The sequence below is a fragment of the Sorex araneus genome, chromosome X (assembly GCF_027595985.1).
Source record: "Sorex araneus isolate mSorAra2 chromosome X, mSorAra2.pri, whole genome shotgun sequence".
Lineage (NCBI taxonomy): Eukaryota > Metazoa > Chordata > Mammalia > Eulipotyphla > Soricidae > Sorex > Sorex araneus.
This window is the reverse complement of record NC_073313.1, coordinates 17,798,386-17,820,079: the sequence shown is the minus strand read 5'-3', so window position 1 is coordinate 17,820,079 and position 21,694 is coordinate 17,798,386. Positions and strand designations below refer to the sequence as shown.

Here is a 21,694-nt window from a genome sequence, read left to right as displayed (position 1 = left end):
CAGTCAGACAACTTCAACCTTTCCCCCCTTTAAATAAAACAGTATCTTAGTACATTATCTCTATTGAAAACTGCCGGCACTCTCACAAGTAGGGCTTCCACCGTTCTTCACAAACTTGACATTGCAACGTGGGCCAGATGAGGGAATAATGCCCCTCAAACCAGGTCATCACTTTCCAGTTGTCCACGTGAGGAAGATTCAAAAATGAATCCAGCCCACACTCTGCTTACAAAACGTGATCGGTGTAGAGAAGCTGCTTTGAAAAAAATCACTTTATTGTGACTGTTATTTGGGTAGGGGTGGGGGCCTCCCAATGTCCAAAGGGCAACTCCCAGCCACTTTAGAGTAAGTGAACAGGGTAGCTGCCATGCAACTCTGGGGGGTAGATCAGGTCTTGGAAACCTCCAGGGGCACAGCCAGGGATTTTCAGGGACCACCAGGGTCACCCCTGCGCTGCCTCCAGGGCTGCAGTAGGTGGTGCTCTAGGTGGCTATGGCAGAGATTGAATTCCAATCCTTCTACAAGTACCACCCGAGTCGCCAAGCCCAGGTCCCGGCTGCGGATATTTACACCCTGAAGCAATCCCAAGTTTGGGGAGATCCAGGTTGAGAAGGGAAGGAAGCAATTCCCATCACGGTAATTTACAACTGGGCTCAACCATCAACTTTCTCATGGATTTTAAAACAAAGCAGCGTGGCCGCCCGAAGCATACATAAAGATGCGTGCTCGCTCAGTGTGGTTGATCAAACGCTGCAACCAGCAACGTTGCAATCAGCCAATCCACGTTGCAAGCAGCACCCCCACCCCGTAGCTTAATGATTCAATCTGGCAGTCCATCCCTTCTTTAAATACGGGAGTCTATGTCAAGTTCGAGAAGCTTGGTCTCCCCTGCCCTCCAGCCCAGGACAAGAAACACAGGAGAAACTCGAACCAGAAAGTCGGCATCAGGACTGTAAGCGCTACCAAACGCAAAGCTCACCAAGTGCAGGCTGACAGCGAGGCACGCACCTCCCCGGAGCGATGAATCTGGATGTCCAGCCTCTCTGCCAGCCGAGAAAAGACTCCGCTCCTAACAGTTTCCCCACTCCTCCCCCAACGCCACCAACCCCCTTAACCCCTGCAAACCTCCACCAACCCCCCAAAGTCTGGATCTCCTAGCCGTTTTCAACCAAGAAACGAAAAAAAAAAAAACGACTGTCTCCTAACGATCACCCCTCTTCCATCCCCTCCCCCGCTGAGCACCTCCACCCTCCAGCTCAGAAGTCATGCCACGAACCAAGAGTTGCTGCTCTCAGTTCAAACACACTTCAAGCCACAAAGTACAGCGTGCAGCAAAGGATTCTCCAGGTCATACCTCCTCGGGTGCCCGAGCCCGCTCTGCCAGCCTCCAGGTCACGCGAATCTTGCAGCCGCCCCAGGCAAGACTGCACGCTTGCGGACTGCACGAGGCTTGCTGGACCTCGTGCAACTGGATAAACTGTGAGGTCTCGGTAAGAGCGAGGGGATTTCTTGTGGCCAATCAACGGCCTTTGTCAGATCCGTTAACTGCAACTCCTCGCGCCCCCGCCCCCGTTCCAGCACTGGTTCCCACGCCCGCGCCCGCGCCTGCGGCTGCCCGCTGCAATTCCAAGGAAGTCAACTGTGGGAAACGACCTTCCAGCTCGCTTGCACGCCAGCAGGAACCACCTCGAAGCCCCGTGGTTTGGCATCAGAGCAGATTCACTGGTGCTGGTGGCATTGGCAACCCCTGCTCCCGCCCCCGTACCCCCCCCCACACACACATTAGGTAGACCACAGACATCAGCCTCCAAAGCGGAGGGCTTTATCTGGTAACTGTGCAGCTGAGAATTCTTTGGAGGCGGCCATGGCTCCTGGAAGCAGCTGGCCGAGGCCAAGAGGTCAGGTGCATGGCCTTGTCCTGGTCTCTGGCGCTTTGAAGTTTTTAGGTTTTGCCTCTGTGCTCAGGGATCACCCCTGGTGGGTTCAGGGGATTCCATGAGATGCCAGGAATCAGGCCCAGGTAAACCGTGTGCAAGGAAAACACCCTACCCACCATCTCTCCAGACCAGGAAGTGATTCTGAAAGTTGTGGGGTGCGGGCACCAGAAAGATTGTACAGAGGATAAGGAGTTTGCCTTGCATGCAGCTGGACTGGTCGATTTCCAGGACTGCATTTGGTACCCCCTGCCCCCAGTAGGGACCGTGTTGGGAGTAACCTTCCAGCACCTCTGGGTGTGACACAAAAGCATGTCCTCTACCCCCAGAAATACAGGTCCTGGAGCCCTGTTTCCCAGGGTTAAATCTCAACCTGACCTTTTCTTTGCTTTTTGGCGCTTTTTCCTTTTGTCCACCTATCTGTAAAATGGGCAACTGTGGAAAGGACATGAGTGAGAAGCAAAGCGCTTAGAACAATAACTGGCACACAAATGTGCTGTGTACTGAAGGGTATGTGACATTGCCACCACACTGCCCATCCCGGGAAGGAGGCACACACTGAGTAATTACTGGAAGCAAATCGCATGAATATTTGAAAGTAAAGCTATAATCTTTTCCTACTTTGAGAGGGTTTACAAGAAATATATTCTGGACATTGGGCATGAATTCATTTTCCTCTCAAATGCAAAGCTTGGTTAGCATCCATGAGATTACATGAGATTATTATAATATTTGTTATCATCGTTACCTTGCCCAGTTTTGCCATGGCAGGTCCCCTCTATTATTGTCCCATATCCTATAAAAACACTTGAGAGCCCAATAATTCAGTTACACAACAATGAAGAGAAACTGGTTGATTAATTGCAGTCACGTTTATTTGCAGTTTCTATACACACTTTCTAGGTAATCAAACTTTTCTGGTACATTTTTGAGGGGTTCACAATGAGACTGTCACCATTTTTACTAAAAATAAATACAAGACTTAAAGTGTTGCACAGCTCTAAAATATACAAAGGCTTGGATTGAATGTAAACGTTGAAAACATCTTACCAAAAAAACCATTTTTGCAACAATTTAAAAAGTTCATATTTACAAATATTACAAAAATACAAAAACGGATGCAAGTCCATAAACCATTGTCTTTCGGCCAGCATGAACTGGTTCTAGTACCAAAATAGTTACACTGTAACCTTCTTTTAAATCTTTGTCATGATCTAGTTCTCTAAATCTGCCTTCACTGCAGCAAACGTACTTACTGACCTTTGGCAAGAGCAAACAGTGTGTTTTGCTTGCTATGACTAGTCCATGTCCTCTACTTAGCCAAAAAAAAAAATTAAAAAAATCCCCCACACAATACAGACACGTTGTAGAAACATAAAAGAACTGAAAACTAGCATCAGTGCAAACAGAAGAAAAGTTTGGATTGATGTTCTTCACAATACCTAATGTGTGTACCCTGCAGTGATTTTGAAGACAGCCGTCTAAATCTTGGTTTTCTATGCTATGTTAATGAAGTCATGTAGAATATTCCAAATTACTAAGGAAATTTTTTGCTTTTTTTTTAAAACTCACTTTATTACTTAGTACTCTTCCACAGTGAATTTAAATTCCATCTTTATTTGGGTTACTTTTAAATCTATGACATATAAAATAGAGAAACTCTGCTATAGATTTTTAGAGTAAACAAAATAAGTAAAACTATATTATAAGGGTTAGTTCTGTGATCATTACATATAGAAGGTATCTTATTGCCTCACAGTTCAAGTCAATATGTATTTTAAAATATATATGATACCATTACTTAAATTAATAATAAGGTGACATTTTTTTAATTAAAGCCAATTCATGTATTTTCTATTCAAGATTTAGATCACTTTTAAAGCCCACATACCTTTCTTTACACTTAAAAAACCCCTAACTACACAAAAGCCATACTGCAAACGAACTGCTTTTATGAAAATTACAAAAGATCACCTACTGTGACTGGAAACACCTGCTTCTCCTTGCATTTCTCTATAAACTTTATTTTTTAAATTTTGCCAAGTGTATTTTTGAAGTATGAGAAAAAGTTATTCATGTCCCCACGTGGTGTCAAACCATGCTGATTTTCTTAACTAATGAGTTCCAATGAAAAATGATAATTCATTTTTTCAAACCCCCAAACATTTTTCTTTTAATAAAAAGTGTAACACTTTGTAAATGTTCACATGTACCCTTTACCAAGTAGCTTATCTATCCCGGCACAGGCACCCATACACACACACACAGTCTCTCTCTCTCTTTCTCTCTCTCTCCCTCTGCACCCCACCACCCCAGCACCCATTTTACATACAAGAATGACAAGAAATCAAGAAACACAATTTGATAGTGAAATCAGATAGAAGCCATTTTTTCTTTACAAACAAACAAACAAACAAACAAACAGAAAACAACAGCAATCAGATGCTCTAGTTGTTCATCTGTAATATTTTAGAACGTGTTTCTATTGAAAGACAGCATCTTCTTAGACCGGGCTTTCTCCATTCTGTTACAGGAGCGAAACCACAACCACAACTCCCGTTTCACACATCCTTCTTATCCAAATAGCACTTGCATCATCTTAAAGTCAGCTGCTTATGAATTTCTTCGTAACTCTGGTATACCCTATCATTCTAATCCCATTCTATTCTTTTATAGGCCACAACCCAGCTTAGGTCTTTCTACTTTCTACCTTCTTCCATTCCAAGCATATTCTAAGTACATAGCTGCTTATATTTTCTGACATATCACTTCAAACACTAGTACAGTTCATGTTAAAATCAGAGGTGTAAAAACCACTTGCAGATTTCAACTTGTAACTACATTTTTTTCTCAGTTTTAAGACAAGAAAATTCAAGTAATTTCAAGTAATTCGGCTTGTTTCCCTGCCTTCATTTGATCAGAGCACTTGCCCTGACATTTCCTTCCCCACCCACCACCCCTCCCCTTTTGCCATCAAGCAGATATAGTAAAGTCAGACAAAAACTTGGTTGTATGTAGTATTGTGAACCAGAGCTGTATCCCATTCCCAGTTTAAGAGTGAATATAAATAATACATATACACAACATACCTATTTCCCAACTACATTGTTCACAGTGTCATTTCTGTTAATTTTTAGGTAGCATGAATGTCATCAGCACAGAGAGAAAGCTTCACTGAAAACTCATTGCAGGTACTGAGAAATCAACAGCTCTGTGGCATGCTTACATTTCATTTTTGTTAAAGAAATTGGAGTTACTTGCTAACCTGTTTTAAGGAGTTTCAATATAGTCATTCAAGTATGACTATGGCTGACCCCAGTAGCCTAATATAAATCATAACAAAATTAACTACGGTTTTCCCTACTCATCCTCTTTAAAGCAATCCACTGAAAAAAATAAAGGACACTGTCAAATGCTGTTGTTCAGGGCTTTGTGTTAAAGGATGATGAATTTTCTCATTGATTAAAAAAAATCAAAAGCATGCTTTTCATTCTGTCCAAATCACCAGTGGCAGATCACTGCCACATGTTACTATTAGCTTGTTGCTGCAATTTTGTCACAAAAAAAGGTTAGGTCTGAATTCATTGTTTTAAATGAACTGCGTTTCAGTATATGACCTCAAGGTTTCCTTTATTTCTTCAGTTTAAAATTCATATTTGAGGTTTATCTCTCAGAAATATTGGTGGACATTTAAATATGGTATTGATATGAAAATGGTATTCACAGAATACAGTTATTACACTTTATTTTTGTGTTCTATAAACAGTTGGTGTGTGGTAGATAATTGGCCACATGTCCACTCGTTATTGATAAATCTATGTACACATTTTTATCAAAAATATGATATTTACACGTGTGTAGGTCTTTCTTCTAAATTTTGCTTGTGTTCATTTTAATGTAAAAAAATACCAAACCTCCAGAGTAATTTTCATCTTCTTAAGAACCGTGAGTGACAGTGAGGGCTTTGTTTTCTGAATAGGCAGCTCTGGGCAAACTTTCTCTAGGCTTCATGAAAAGCAGACAGTTTGGATTCTGTATTATCAAAAGGAATGAGATTGGGCAACTCAAACTAAGCTAAAGAAAAAATATGCAGGACAGCGCAGCTATTTAGAAGCATGGAAAATAATCAAGAAAAAACCAAACCACTTTGTTTCCCCAGCATATATATTCCAATGCTTTACTGGAATTCACTTGGAATCCGTCGAGGGTAGCCCAGGATGTGCTGACTGGCTGCTCCCCAACCCTGATCCCTTTCCCCACCTCCCAGGACTGAGGGTTCAGCCTTTGCCCGTGGCCTGGGCAGTCCCTCTAGGTTGAGCTCTGGGAGGATCGGTCATCATGGGGGCTACCATCGGAGTTTTCCGTCTCGCCCTCCGAGATGGCCTGCATGGGGGCATTGTACAGCCTGCAGCGGACGCTGTAGCGGCTGCTGCTTGCTACAGGGGGCACCCGGGAACGGCCAACCCGGGCAGCGGCCGACGTGCCAAAGTTCTTTGCAGAAAACCCTTCTGCATTAACCCGTGGGGGGCACGGAGAGAGTGGGGACAAGGCCTCCGACCCAGCGCTCCCCGCGTGGGCCTCATGGGTGCCTTGGGGGGACTCAGCCACGAGTTCGCCAGGGGGCTTGGGCAGGATGGGACTCTTGAGGATCTCAGTCGCAGACATGCGGTAACTGGAATCGGAGCGACTGCCTTTCTTGAGGAGCAACAGCTTAAACTCTTCGTTGGACGTGTTCGACTTCTTGGCATTTCGGTAGATGAGGCCGGGAGACCTTTGGCTGTTTGAGGCCGTTCCGGTACTGCTGGGAGAAGTCACTGAAGCCGCGCTGCCACCGCCACCGCCACTGCTGCCGCCGCTGCCACCGCCGCCGCCGCCGCCGCCACCACCACTGCTGCTGGCACTGCTGCCAAGGGCAGCTCTGGATTTGCTGCGGACAGACATGTCGCCAGAATCTTTTCGGCCCAGTACTTTCCTCTTGGACCTTTTAAGAAAAGAAAGAAGGGGTGGGGTAAAACTAGCAGGCCGGATACACTTCATGTGTCTTCAAAGAGCATTTCCATTGCCCATTGAAGCACTGGCGCTACGGGGACAGGGCAGATGAAGTCCTTACCTGTGCGGCACTCCAAGCCGAAGGGAAAGTCTTCCCCCCGCCCCTCCCCCAAAGAACAGACTGGAACTAGGTACCGGAAATGACCATTTCACGTAACAATGAAGGTGGAGGCTAGACGAACGTTCTAGAGAAAGACTTATTGGGGCATTTTACAAACATATATCTGGATCCAGGTCAGGGTGTAGGCAATGAAGGACAGTGTCTTTGCTCAAATATGTCTGCAGTACAGGCAAAGGGTCCGCTCCCTGCTCTGCCAACAGACACCGGGAGAGTCAAGTGGATGGCGGTATGGGTCAGGCAGGATCAGCCAGCGGCTGATCAGCTTCAGAGATGGGTAGGTGTTTGTATGTGTGGGATGCACTGTCTACTTCTTTAATTCCTCTCTATAATTTTTTTTACATTACTTTGAAATTAATGAACCCATTTTACTGCAAATTTGTCTTCTTTTTATTTTTTTTTTATGGGTGGTGGCACATTGGGCAGTACTTGGGCTACTTTTGGCTCTGTGCTCAGGAAAGACCCCTGGCTGCAGTTGCATGCAAGGCAAGCAGCTTAACTCCTGTGCTATCACTGTAACACAAGTAGCATTTTTCATAGCTGTCTGGGAACATCAATATAAATCAGCAAGCTGACTTGCAGTGAGGAGCTGGGAACTTCGATGCGTCTGGAGCTTTAAAGCTGTGTATAGTGTAAGCGTTTGAGAAAACAAAAGCATTCATATTACTGTGATGTACATAAGTAAGCCTCATACAAATGTCAATCTAAGGTTACCAAACTCAGTCTATGAGAGGTCTAAGCACCTATTATATGTTAGTTTTTTGGTAGGCAAATAGACATAAATTCAATCATTAGTGTAACTCAGTTTACACAAGTATTGGCCATGTGTGCTCTCACCTAAAAGTCCAGGTGGCAGATAGAATATCAGCTTTGTGGTGAGAGACTAGCTTGATTTTCTTTTGAGGAAATCTCTGTGGCTAATATGTTTTTTATACTAGTAATGACATTCTATTAAGGCAGATATCTCAAACTAGTAGTATCCCTTATAGCATTTAAGATAGGTTAGCTACTAAAATGTTCTTTTATAATCAAAATTGAATGTTGAGTTAGAGGATTCTCATGCACCTTACGAGAATGGTTACAGATATTTCAACCAACTGAAGACCAGATAATACTGGCAAGCTGTGATTTGATTTCAGGCCCTTGTGGTGTCACCCCCTATAATCTCTCCTTTATTCCAGGCATTGGCATTTGGTTCTCAGAGCAAAGACCTTGGCTCTTTAACTACCATTGTACTTTAGTGATTTGCCTTACAGTTGAGGATCAAGTGAGACGAGGGTCTCTAGCCAGAGCTTATACTACACACAGGAGCAAAGAAAAATAAAACACCTTCACCTCCTGAGTGGAAAATTGTACAACACAGGCATATACAGAAGGTTTCTCTGGTGTGTTCCTTTTTTTTTTTTGCTTTTTGGGTCACACCTGGCAATGCACAAGGGTTACTCCTGGCTCTGAACTCAGGAATTACCCCTGGAGGTGCTCAGGGGACCATATGGGATGCTGGGAATCGAACCTGGGTCGGCCGCGTGCAAAGCAAACGCCCTACCTGCTGTGCTATTGCTCCAGCCCCAAGAGCAGTACTCTTTCTTTATGAAAGGACAACATCAGTGGAAGTAAAATGTTCCCTTCAAGGGACCTGAGCAATAATACAGTAGGTGGGGTGTTTGCCTTGCACACTGCTAATCCAGGTTTGAACCCTGGCTTGAGTACTGCCAGAGGTCAATTTTGAGCACAAAGCCATGAGTAGCTTCTGAACAATGGCAAGGTGTGGCCCAACACTCACACCCCGCCAAAAAATAGAAAAACACTTTCCCTCAGCAATTCTTATGAAAAACTCTCAAGTAAGAGCTTCTTAAATATATAAAAACTCACAGTTCCTAATTAAATACAAGTCTATCAGTCTGACTCCGAAAAGTAAATTTTCTTTCATTTTTGCTGAATATACTGTAAGCATGAAAGGGTTCCCACATTTTGATTTGATGAGATGTTCTTTAAGAAGCAAAATATTTAGTACTGTTGCCTCACCTGTGAATGACTGCGAACAAATCCTCAGTAGTTCGAGGTTTGTTGGGAGATACGAACACGCCTTCTCCTTCAGCCTGAGAGTCTTCACTGAGTGGTGAAATCAGAGAGTCGTCACTTGGCGATGATTCTTAAATTAAAGCACAAAACCATCTTTAGTAGGAAGTTGGTCTGACTTAGGGAATAAACACACAACAATTCCCCCTTACTGTCATTTTAGAAATGAGTGCGCTCTCTGTCATGATTGATCTCAATTGCCTTTGCATGGGAAAAGAAATATTGGAGGAAAACTAATACTAGGGTTATTATAGGAAATCTGCGAAAGACACACTTCAGTTAGGGTCATAAGACACCTTATGATAATGGAAACAACACTGACCTTTGAATGACGCCTCATCCATACTTCCTGGAGTCTCCTCTGTTCCGCTGTAATCAGAGGCACTTTTGGCTGAAATACCTGAAGCGATATTTTCCTGCTCAGAATATTTTTCAGGGCATGAATTTAAAGTTGATATCTCTGCTCTGTAGTTGACATTCCCAGGCACTTTGTCGTGGGGGCGGCTCATCCCAAGCTGTTGCTTAAGTTGATTGCCTTTGTCTGTGACTCTTGACGCTGAGTTTGATTGAGGTGTGAACACATCCACAGACTCAGGTTGTGCACCTTCCTCCTGATCTACAGAGGGTGCCTTCTGGACCTGTGCTCGGGTTCCATCCAGGGCAGCTCCATATTGTAGTGTCTTGCCATCAGTATCATTTGGGCGGGCAACAGAGACCCTCTGAAATCCTTCTGAGAGAATGTCACCATTTTTACTTGTGTTTTCTGGAACAGGCTCGCTCTCCATATGAATCTGGTCTTTTGTGACATTTGAATCTAGAAGATTGCTGCCAGCTACAGTTACTGTTTCTGGATCACAAGGGTTCTTCACATCAAACATACGTTTCTTTTCTAACTGTAGTTTATCTGGCCCCATCTCAATTGCAGAGGAATCTAAAAAGGACAGTAGAGTGCCTTCAGTAGAATATTGATGAGATAATGATTTGTTAGCCACATGTGGCCTAATCTTACTTGGAGACAGGGTGGCCATTGTGAGAGCACTTTCCTCTAAATAGGCAAGATCTGGATTGTTGCCTTCTTTTTGCTTCGCTTCTTCAGATTTACTGATGGATCTAAGATTCACAGATTTTAGGACTGTTGGTGTAATTGCAAGGGATGGAGGAGGATTTGACCTTAGTGTTTCTCCTACTGTGTTCTGCTTACTGTGACTGAAAACATGCAATGGGTGACGGTGATGGAATGGTTTATTCAACACATTATGAAGAGCACTTAGGTCAAGATGGGTAGGAGGTATTATTGGAAGTTCAAGATCCTTACTCAGTGATAAAGCTCCATCTTTCAGAGAAGGCTGCTGGAGTGAGGATTTCCTTTCTGGGACTTTTGGTTTTCTTTTGCTACCTCCAGGAGACAAGGGGCCAGAGAAGAAAGCCGTAGGAAAAGAAGATGTGGGTGTTTCAGACTGGCTTGAGTAGCCACTTGATGGTGATGCCAAGCCAGCCAACTTTTCTGGTGAAGCCAGTTTAAACTCATTGTCGACAGAAGGAAGGGATGGGGTGGTGGCTCTTGATTCTGATTGGGATGTTTGGGATTCGGAGCTCTCTGGAGATTTGATGCATTCAATAACTGTGGTACCCGTAGCAGTGCTTGAATTAGATAATGATCTATAAGGATCATTTGTTTTCAAGTCATTTAGAAGCCAGAGGTCTGCATAGTGAGTTGATTCAGCACCCTCATCTTTGAATGGTGGAATATCTGAAGTATCCAACTGAGGTTCCTTGATACCATGTTCGTTCTGGTTCATCCAAGAAGAATCCTGCTTGGCGGGAAGATTGGCAGTCTCCATTCGAGAAGGTGTGCTAGAGAAATCAAGTGGCAGCTTCATTTCCCTGGAATTGTGAGGCAGAATTTGGCCACTGCCTATCTTTGGTTCTTTCTTCTCAGACACGTCTGAGTTTCCATCGGACTTCCTCAGCGATGAGCTGCGTTTAGGTGGGGTTGGCTTTGCCTTTGGTTTTCTGAAAGAGATGCTAGGTCTCCCCTGCCTCCTGTGGTCTAAGTAGTCCTGCCAGGCACAGTCTGGAAGGCTAGAAGGAACCCCAACCCCTTGGCCATTCTCTGGGCCCAGGGCTGCATAGTGACAGACATAGCTCTTATTACCTTTGAGACCACAATCGAAATGCATGGAAGTGTAGTATCCTTCCGTGTCCACTGAAAAGTGAGAGCTAGTGTCTGCTTTGTCTGATGGGGACTTCTCCAGAAAGCTGTCATAAGTGGCCATGCTTGTGAAGCTCGGGCAGCCCAGGCTGTCCGCCTTGGGACGTTCGGGACTAAAATCTTGGCGGCAGGAGGCATCGTGATGATGGTGTAGGTAGTTCCACTCACTGTCGCTTGTGTTGCTGTTGTTGGGGTCATCCAGCAGATCGGCCACAGTAGAGGTAAATGAGTTTGCCCGGTGGCCTCTCACTTTATCCAGGTGGTCATTGTACTGCTCCAACACGAAGACACTAGCATCCTCATTAGCATGAGGGGCTGTGTTCAGTGACAACTCCGAGTCACAGTGTGAAGAGCCAGTGAGGGGAGGAGAGGCTGCAGGAGGGATGGTCTCTGAGGTCTGTGAGGGGCATGTGGAGCTGCTTCCGCTCCAGTTGCCACTGGAGGACTGGTGGTCATCTTTCTGGTCCATGTGGCTGCTGAGGAGGACGCCAGCTGTGGAGATGCAGTGAATGGGGCTCCCAAAGGTGTCTGAGTTGGAAGAGATGTCACAGCTGCCAGAGTCGGCAGCCATTCGGGACAGACGAGACCTCCCTCTCTCATTTAACTTGTGCTGGGGGCTGTGAAGATGTTGTGAACAGGTGAGGCTCAGAGTGGGCTGGTGTTCTTGTGTACCTGGGCTGCTTGTGGCCTCACTGCCTTCGTTAGGGTTTCTTTCTCGGTCACCCACAAAAGACTCTCCCTCTTCATATGCTGAGGGCTTAGTGCCAGCTTTGGGCTCAGCATCTCCGCCTCTGTTGCCCTCCCGAGGAAGGCTCCGAGATCTTGTGCGGCTGTTCACTGTAGTTGTAAACATGGTGTCACCTTTGTCTGCCAATGCGGAAATGTTGCCAGCCGAATGAGAAAGGGAAGCTGCAATGCTCTGACCCCTTTGTGCTCTGATTCTCCTTCTGGATGGAGCAGCGATCAGAATATCCTCAGTTTGGCACTCCGAGTCCCTGGTTCCAGACCTCCTATTGACTGTGTTGGAAGGGTCTGGATTTGTGTGCACAATCACGTTCCTTTCCCTGGCCACTGGTGATTCATCAGAATCTAGGGCATAAAGAAAGCAAAGGTATTTTATACATCAGCAGACTAACGCATATTCTCAGAGATATTTGCAAATGTGGGTGCTTGCATATTGGAGCTTTTCCTTACAGGAAATAAAATGAGAAAGTTAAAATGCTCTTGGCAATCTGTTTTTACATATACTCATTATGCGCATGGATGTTTATTTATTCAGAAAAGATATGCCTTTAAGATATTTTGTAAATTCTCTTTCTTTGTTATCAATTTACTTCACCCCAATAAGTTATTTTTTAATTAAAGAGCCTAAAGTACATTTTGTCTTTACTACTCATTGTTATTTTGTAATATGAACATAAAAAGATCATAGATTCTATTATAAGAAATAGTAAATCTCATAAGAGATGTTACAACAATAATAATAACAACATTTGAAGAGATATAAAAAATACGATAACCACTAAACACTTTAAAATGTCATCAAGTTCATCATATTATCACTATTCAATAGTTTATTGAAAATGCTTAATTTTAACTTTTGGAATAAGCAGTATCATGAACTATATCTTCAGGTAAAGGTAAACTTTTCTAAAAGAATCCTTCACAGCATTATTACTTCTTATTCATGATTTCTACTTTAATGAAACTTTAAAAGTAGCACAATATACATTTCAGACATAAGACCTGAAAATACAGGCTCAAATCTGTAAGGTCAAACTTTAACAGTCCAGAACAGATATTTAAAATGCAATACTACCTGGCTGGCTAAACACAAAAACCAGAAAAGACCATTTTTAAGACTTCGACCACTAACAATGCTGAGTATTTTAAAGAAACCCCATTAAAGACTGCCTTTCATTTCATCTTATAACTTGCACCCAACAGACAAAAAGTTAACTATAAATATTTTTTGATACCACACCTATTTCTTGCTGGACTCTTCTGGGGATACCCGAGATGGTTTTCCTCCTCCTCAGCTTTCGTCTGCGCTGTAGTACGGATTGTGAATGAACAAGAGAGCAGCGTATACTGGCCTCTCTGTCAAAACCAACTCCTGCAACCCACAAATAGGTCTCATTAGCCTTTAGAAATGGCAAACACAATTTTGTTTGGTTGGAACACAGTGATATTTATTGATTGGAAGTAAAGGAAGAGTTTGGATTAAGCCTGTGAACAAATATAAGGGAGCCCTTATTCCGTCCTTATTTAAATTGTGCTGCAGTACATTAAGCTTTACTTCTAAATGCAGCTCTCCACAAAAGCGTGCACTGCCAAAAGTAACAAGAAGGGAAATCAAAAGAAAGAGGAGAGAAAAATAACATCAAAGGTTCACTCTCCCACAGAAATGGTTCCTTATGGACTTACAACCTTCAGTTACTACGATTTACTGGTCTATTTCTGGGCTCTCTGAAGCTGATAGCCTTAGCCAGGCTGTCAACCTGAATCAGCTCAGCTAACATCCCCATCCATTTCTTCATTAAAAGCATCTTTGTTAGGGTTTTTTTTATCTCCTTCCATCCACTTTGCCCAGCCCATAACACACACACACACACACACACACACACACACACACACACACACACACACACTCGCTGTGAGGAAACAACAGCCCAGAGATTTGTCTTTTAAATCATCACTTAACTGTCTCCTTTCTTCTCCCAAGCAGAGTGGTTGCATTTCTAGTTTAGCACAGTGTATTATTAATATAAAGCAAAAATACAAGGCAACCCCCGGTTCTGCTCTTACATGGATTTAGCTTCTTTACCAACTGTAAATAAAGTTGGAATTTCAGTCTTGCCAGCACGTGTCTGCTAGCTTTAGTAAATACAGGGGCAAATCATGCTGCTTATTAGTGTTTCTCTCCATAATCAGATTATTGACACTATATAAAGTCCTATCAAAATTAGAACTATGAGAGAGGAAGTGAGCAACGCAAAGCCCTGCCTGGCACAGGCCGGCACCATAGAATTTTTCAAAGTGAGTTTAGCTTCAGAAAGTCATAATCTGAAAGTTTTGAAATCGGGTTGCCTCATAATTTTTCTTGATTTTTTAAAAATTTTCAGATTGACCTTAGCTTTGAAATCTGGTTGCCTCATAAGTTTTCCTGATTTTGTTAAGGGGCAGAATGGCAGGTTAAACTTCGGTTCATGAACAAATAGCAGTACTCCTACATTATTAAAAAATAAACCTCGGTTCAGTTATAAAATGGAAGGGAGTTCTGCTCAACAACAGTCTTTCTAGAACTCTGAACCGAGTCTGTGATAACACATGGTATCAAAATTATTGGAAAATTTATTTTAATGTATTTTCCATCTTAGTTTCAACTGAAAATCAAAATACTTCATCCTAGCAATAATATATATGATTTGGACACACTTTGTGGTATACAGATATAATATCTAATTTGCATATTGAGCACTTTGCACTGAAGTTCATAGGACCAACAAAGAACCTAAACTTGAATCTGAGAATTCTTGAAATTCTCTGAAAAGATCTTATCTTTTCCTAAATAAAGAGACCCAAATTTAAAGAACTAAATTTGAAAACTAGATTTTACTTACAGTGCCATGAAGGAAGCAGGTGTTGCTAATAGTCAGATATTCCCAGAACTGAAAGTTAGTTTAAGAGAATGCCAAAACGATCCATTTTGACAGCTAAACTCCCTTAATACATACCGTTTAGATTACAGAGATCAGATAAGTGCACAATTTTAGAATCATTTATTCTACAAGTTGAATAGGTTATCAGGAAAATTATTTTCTAGCTCATAACCTACTGATTAACTGTAACTTTTTTTTCAGGAAGAAAATAATATCTGACTCGGATACCTGGTCATCATTAGTTCCCTACTTGATATGAAAGATGTTTGAGTGGGGTTAATAACGACCCTGTCCACAATACAACTGGAGCAACCTACAATCTGTAATCACATTATACTAGGTGATACCAGTCATAACAATGCTGATTCAAAATTCTCAATATGCAAATTAGATATAACTATTAGAGGTGTTTAAAGGAAATCTAATGGACAGATCATTTCCACCTTTGAAAATTATAATGCTTGAAAACATTTTATTTACAACTGAGATTTCTATATCCAATTTGCAAATACTTAATTGCTGCCAATGGACTTTTGAAAAGTCTGGAAGACTCACTAAACTTCTAACTCAACAGACGGGAGGAAAGGCAGAGCATTTGCAGAAGGTAGGCTTGCTGGATGCAGAGTATAATCAGTCTTCTTCTATGCCTCCATATAATTTTAGGTCAAAGTTCCTAAAAATCAATGTAGAACTCTAAATGATCTTTTAAACTAGCCTACCTTCCTCAGAAAGAAAATGCAAAGATGGAGTGTAGAATTGGCCTACAGGATCATTACTTGTGGTTTGAGAAACTTGGGCTTGTTATTTCTTTCTTTCAGTGCCACACATCATTATTTGATTAATCACCATGGCCTGCACCATTATTTCAGTCTGCTCAGTCCAAATTGCTACTTGGTGACTTTCCCGCCCCCCTCCCCCCAAAAAAGAAACTGTCCATCATCTACATAACAAGCAGCCTAACTGAAAACATGCAAATCAATGTTCAAAACCTGACAAAAGCACAACTAGCATCTTCTGGGGTGTATTCTGATGAAAACAGCTTGGGTTGGCTTGTTTACCAATGGTATTCTAACAGGTCTGCCCAGTACCAAATATTTCGAATATATTTAATCGAATGAAGAATATTTTGACCCCACTGCCATAAGAAAAGAAGATAATGATACCAGTGACATTGATGGGAATGATGCAAGAAGAAATCACTTGGGCATCCTGTTTCATCTTCTCCTCTGGAGTTGGGAGAGGTAGTGCTTTGCTCCAGTTGGTCTGCTTGTCCAGTGTCGAGGGAATATTGTGTACTGGGTTCTTCGGCCTCTGCCCTAACATGACATCAGTATCTTCATCCTCCGGGGGATGGGACTGCAAGTGAAGTAAATCAGACTTGACTATCATATCTTCTACAGAAGTTCACATATAAAGAACTGCATAGGTTAGTGAAGAATAATAGGTCAGAAATAAGCTTGTTGGTCACAGGAAAAATTCCTAGAAAGAGTTAGTAAGTACAATCAATTAAAAGTTATCCTTTCAATAGTCAAGCAGCAGCAAAAGGCACTGGGGGGCAGTGGGGGTGGGAGGGGGCTAAATCAACATGCTTTTCAGGTCCAATGGAACTAAAAAGAGAGCCACAGCAGCTAGAAATCCTGAAACTTTGAAGAAAAATGAATTTCTGATCCAGTGAGGTAAGTCCACTTTCTGAATATCTGTCTCACCATCATTTCCCACTGGAAGACCCTCCTAGAACATTAGAAGCCTAGGGTCAAAAGGAGATGATTTACTTGTTGATAAAAAATGTTCCCCTCAAATGCGCCAGGAGATCTAGAGACTTCCCAAAACACAACACCCAAAGGACAAGCCAATCTAATCTCTAATTTCAAATCAAATACCCAAGGTTTGTGCATGGACTATGGTGCTTGAGATCCATTTTGCAAACACCATTTCCTCATCTCTGTCTGCACACAGAAAAGCCCATTTTTCCTGGCTTGGAGGAGGAAGAGTCAGGTGGGGTTCCTTTTCAGATTGGGAAAATAAAAGTTCTTTCCTTTTGCTCAGCTCTGGAAATACTTCTGTCCTTTGATAGAGATTAATATTATCTCACTCCACTTCAGAAGTTGAGCTCTTACTATCATTAAAATGGCACTATCTCAATTTTCATTTTAAGGTTGGGTCTCTAAATCACAGTATTAAGAGGCCCGGATTATAGTATCGAACCTAGTTTAATTTCTTTATACAATTTGAGGAGGATAAGTATAAATAAACATTTGTTCCATCTTTTTCACGTTAGATGTTAATAATATTCTTTCCTAAAGTCAGGGTCAGTTAAGATTATTTTTCTCCTCTTCATGTTAGGAAGAATCAGACCCTGGTGACTCAGAGGATTTCATATATCGTCAAGTGAACTGTTCTCCACACTCCTTAAAGAGAAGATTCCAGAGCTAGTGGTTTCAACTAACCCCCAGCATTTGCTTACCTTTTCAGCAGCATCCACAAAGGGCCCCAACACACCTAACATTGCCCCCTTTGAGAAAATTGTGTTCTCAAACATCACAACCTTCTTTCTCTCTTCAGTTTTTGTGCAGATTCCCAGTGAAGCTGAAGCTCAAATAAAGTTGGAGCACAAAAGACTTTGTTTCCTAGGTAACTTCCAAAAGGGAAAAAAAAGTTTGGCGCATGCAAAAAGAGAGACAGAAAGAGAGGGAGAGGTAGCAAGAGCTGGCTAGAAACCCCCACCACCACCAGAAGGCCAGTTTATAGGCAATTCCTTCCTTGAATAACAATGGACTCACGAACAAAGACAGGGTAGTCACCTGACTACAGACTAGACCAGCAGCCAAAAGTAGTTTTTATTTCATGGCATAGGGATGGCTGGCTGTTAGACAATCCTTTTGTCCTGATCTCTCTGTCACTCTCTGTCTTTCTCTCTTTTTCAATTTGAGAAGCTGAACCTTTAAAGTTCTGATGAATATAGGGCAAGTTGGAATTTCTTTCTTCTGAACTACAAAGTTCAGGAGCGGCGTCTTGAACAGAGCCTTATTTGCAGCTTAGTGTGGGAGAGACATAAACGGGAAAACCGTCAATGGAATGGCTGTCTGAATCATATTTGACTTCATTCAGGAGAGGAAAGTAGCACTCTTGAAACAGATTGAAAAGAAGGCCTGTTAGTTTGAAGCAAGAGTTTGCATAAAGTTAGAGGAAAGGAGAAAGTGTAGTTAGAAGAAAGTGAAAGTGTCTGGAGAGTGGGACAGTGCCGTGAAGGTGCGTTCTCAGAGCCAGTACCTTTCTACTCCATGGGGTCATGTGGCAACACTCAGTGGGAGAGGGCGAACGGGTGCTGTTAAACTATAAACATGAAATGCAAAAGAAAGAAAGAAAACATTAACGGCATGCTCATAACACACAGTAAACTCTGCTTTAGCCAAATCGATTATACTTAGGAATGAAAACATTGAGCTAACTCCTTTGTTCCTTCCTTGTTCTTGGTTCTATAGCATCTTTATTATATGAGAGGCAGCATAAATAGTGGTTTAGAGCACAGTCTAGTCTGAAGCTAGACTGAGTTCAGTAAAATAGGGAAATAATAGTATATACCCATCAAGGCTATTTTAAGGGTTAAATGAGTAAATATACCTAAGAGAAAAATTCTGGCACCAGTAAACTCTATACATTAATGTCAGCTACTAACCCTACAATTGCTACAAGTATTATACTTACCTCTTATGAAATAATCTGTGAAACTGTCAATACACACTGTAACATTTCTATCTTATACACCCCCAATCCCATTTTCTAAATTGTCTTTATAGTGGTTTTATTTTCCAGTAGAGGACTTAGAAGGAAATTTTCTATATATAATTTCTCCTTCTGAATTGCTCAAAATTTGCCTTTTCTTCATATTCATAGTTTATATTTGAAGACAGGGCCAGTTTGGGACAGTATATGGTCTGTGTCGTCACACAAGTTCCCCCACTCCAAAGAACTTCATATGGTTTAATGCCATCATTGTTTTGAAATTCTTGATCTGAGTAGGGAGCCTGAATTTTCATTTTGCACTGGGCCCCACAAATTATGTAGCCAGTTGTGCCTGAAAAATAATAATTGTCAGAATCCCTTTGTATTCTCTACAAAGGACACTGAAACTTAAACAGTGCCAAGCCTTAGAGTGAAGTAGGGCTCTCTTTTAGCCCTTTCCATATAGTACCGCTTGAATATATCATGAATTACCACCATAAATGTGTTTTTTCATCTTTTAGGTTAGGAATTCCTAGAGGTCATGAGACATTTTTTAATTACCCACTCTCAGTCACCCATGATACCAGCAAAATGCTTCCCTTACTGGTTAAGAGTTCACAAATGATTTGTGCACTTGAATCACACCATCTCTGTGACAGGACACTTAAAGTTGAATTCATGTTCAAGACTGCAAGAGGAAGTTGACTTCATGGAATCTAAGGGCACTTACCATCGTAGCGCAAATAACGAAAATCAGAAGGAACTACAAGCAGAGCTTGATTCTATGAGAGGCTCAGTATTGACATATGCTGAATCAAGTTATTCTTAAACTTATGACAGACGTGTTTGGGGGAGGGCTGCGTGTGCCGAAGGCTCAAGTCTCTGTTTATAAATTGCTTTTTCCCTATCTCTCCATGGTTGTTGTCGCAATGTCTGGGAGTTGTGCATTTGGGTACTGCACACAGGAGATGAAACAGTTGTAGCACAGGACCTAACGGGCAGTGCCTTTGGGATCACAGTCAGTGATGGGGGTGGGGGTGGTGCGAGGGATGGAACCCGAAGTTCTCGAAGCTGTAAAGTAGGTGTGCCACTGAGCCATATCCTCAGGGTGCAGGGTTCTAAATTTTCTTTCTTTCATTTTGCTTTTTGGGTCACACACCAGTAACCCCTGGCTCATGGACTCAGGAATTACTCCTGTGCTTGGGGATGCCAGGAATGGAACCCAGGTCCACCACGTACAAGGCAAATGCCCTACCTGCTGTGCTATTGCTCCAGCCCCAGGTTTCTAAGTTTTCATGGACACAGTTGCTTCTTAAATTTAAATAAAGCAAATGTCATCTCCTTAGGTACAACAGACTTTGATAACAGGTCTTATTTTTTTATAATTTTTTTAAATTTTTAATTAGTGAATCACCGTGAGGGTACAGTTACAGATTTATACATTTTTGTGCTCATGTTTCCCCCATACAAAGTTCGAGAACCCTTCCCTTCACCAGTGCCCATTCTCCACCACCAGTAAACCCAGCATCCCTCCCACCCTCCCCAGTCCGTCTCCCCAGTCCGTCTCCTTCCACCCCAAATTGCCACTATGGCAGGGTATTCCCTTTCGTTCTCTCTCTCTCTGATTAGGTGTTGTGGTTTGCAATAAAGGTGTTGAGTGGCCATTGTGTTCAGTCTCTAGTCTACATTCGGCACGCGTCACTCCTCCCCCGCATGACCTCCGACCACATTTTACTTGGTGTTCCCTTCTCTGAGTTGCCCAGAATGAGAGACCAGCCTCCAAGCCATGAAGTCAACCTCCTAGTACTTATTTCTACTATTCTTGGGTGTTAGACTCCTAGTCTATTATTCTATATTCCACAGATGAGTGCAATCTTTCTATGTCTGTCTCTGATAACAGGTCTTATTTATGGCAAAGATTTTACATGTTCCTCAGCTTTTTGAAAATGGTTACTTTGACAGAGGTCATCTAAGTGGCCACACTGCCTTGGCTCTCATAGGAATCAGTCACAGTCAATGAGCAGGCCTCAAGCAAGACACTGGGATGTGTGCAACAGAAAACTCATGAATTCAAACAAAACCTACAAAAAGAAGTCTCTTTAAGGCCTGAGAGATAGTACAATGGGTAGGGCACTTGCCTTGCACTGGGCAATCTGGGTTCAATTCTCAGCATCCCATATAGACCCCCCAAGCACTGCAAGGAGTGATTCCTGAATGCAGAGCCAGGAGTAACTCCTGATATCACTGGGCGTATCCTCATCATCCTCACCACCCCCACCAAACAAAACAAAGTTTCTTTCCAGAAACCAACCAAAGGTTTGGGTGTCTCCTGAAAGGATTTCAGAAAATGACAGCAGGAAACTGCAGGACAGAAAACACATCATTGATATTGATATTAATAAATTAAGCTTGTTAGTTTATCTGAAATCTCCTAAGTTGGTTCTACTATTTAGTATTTTTTCCAGAAATAAGAGGTCAGAAGGGATGTTTTATTTTCGTTTGAAGGACAAGTGCAGGCAAGTGCAGAGAGTCAGCTCAGATGGTTCATTTTGGGTTATTATAAGCCAAGGTCTCATGGGTTAACACCACGGAACATTTCTTCTTAATTGGCCTCTCTCTTATTTAGATAGTCGCTCCACCTTCCTGTTTGTGAGGGCTGAGCAGATATTCTTCATTTTTTTAAATTGAATCACCATGAAATACACAATTACAAAGCTGTTCATGGTTGGTTTTCAGTCATACAATGTTTCAACACCATCCTTCACCAGTGTACACACCCCATACCAATGCCCGTTTCCCTCCTAATGCCACCCCCACCAGCCTGCCTCTATGGGAGACACTTTTCTTCTTTCAAGACAGATATTCTTGAGATTGTGTGTAAGACTGTGTTCTTTGATTTCCCCCATCCAGATGCAAG

The 21,694-nt window shown here is 42.4% G+C and overlaps 1 protein-coding gene across 3 annotated transcripts in view; it reads right to left on the bottom strand.

Annotated features, from left to right (window-relative positions):
• Positions 1-2,787: 2,787 nt before the first annotated feature.
• The window catches only part of NHS (NHS actin remodeling regulator), a 363,220-nt gene continuing 344,313 nt past the window's right edge, over positions 2,788-21,694 (bottom strand). For 2 of the 3 annotated variants that reach the window (XM_055122696.1, XM_055122697.1), the window contains exons 4-8: positions 16,218-16,410; positions 13,377-13,508; positions 9,503-12,481; positions 9,127-9,253; positions 2,788-6,915 (exon numbers count right to left, since the gene is read on the bottom strand). In XM_055122696.1, the coding sequence (XP_054978671.1) occupies positions 6,243-6,915; positions 9,127-9,253; positions 9,503-12,481; positions 13,377-13,508; positions 16,218-16,410 (4,104 nt within the window). In that variant the 3' untranslated portion in view covers positions 2,788-6,242. Of the gene's footprint in view, positions 6,916-9,126; positions 9,254-9,502; positions 12,482-13,376; positions 13,509-16,217; positions 16,411-17,518; positions 17,598-21,694 lie in introns of those variants that run through there. The other variant, XM_055122698.1, reaches the window with a different exon arrangement.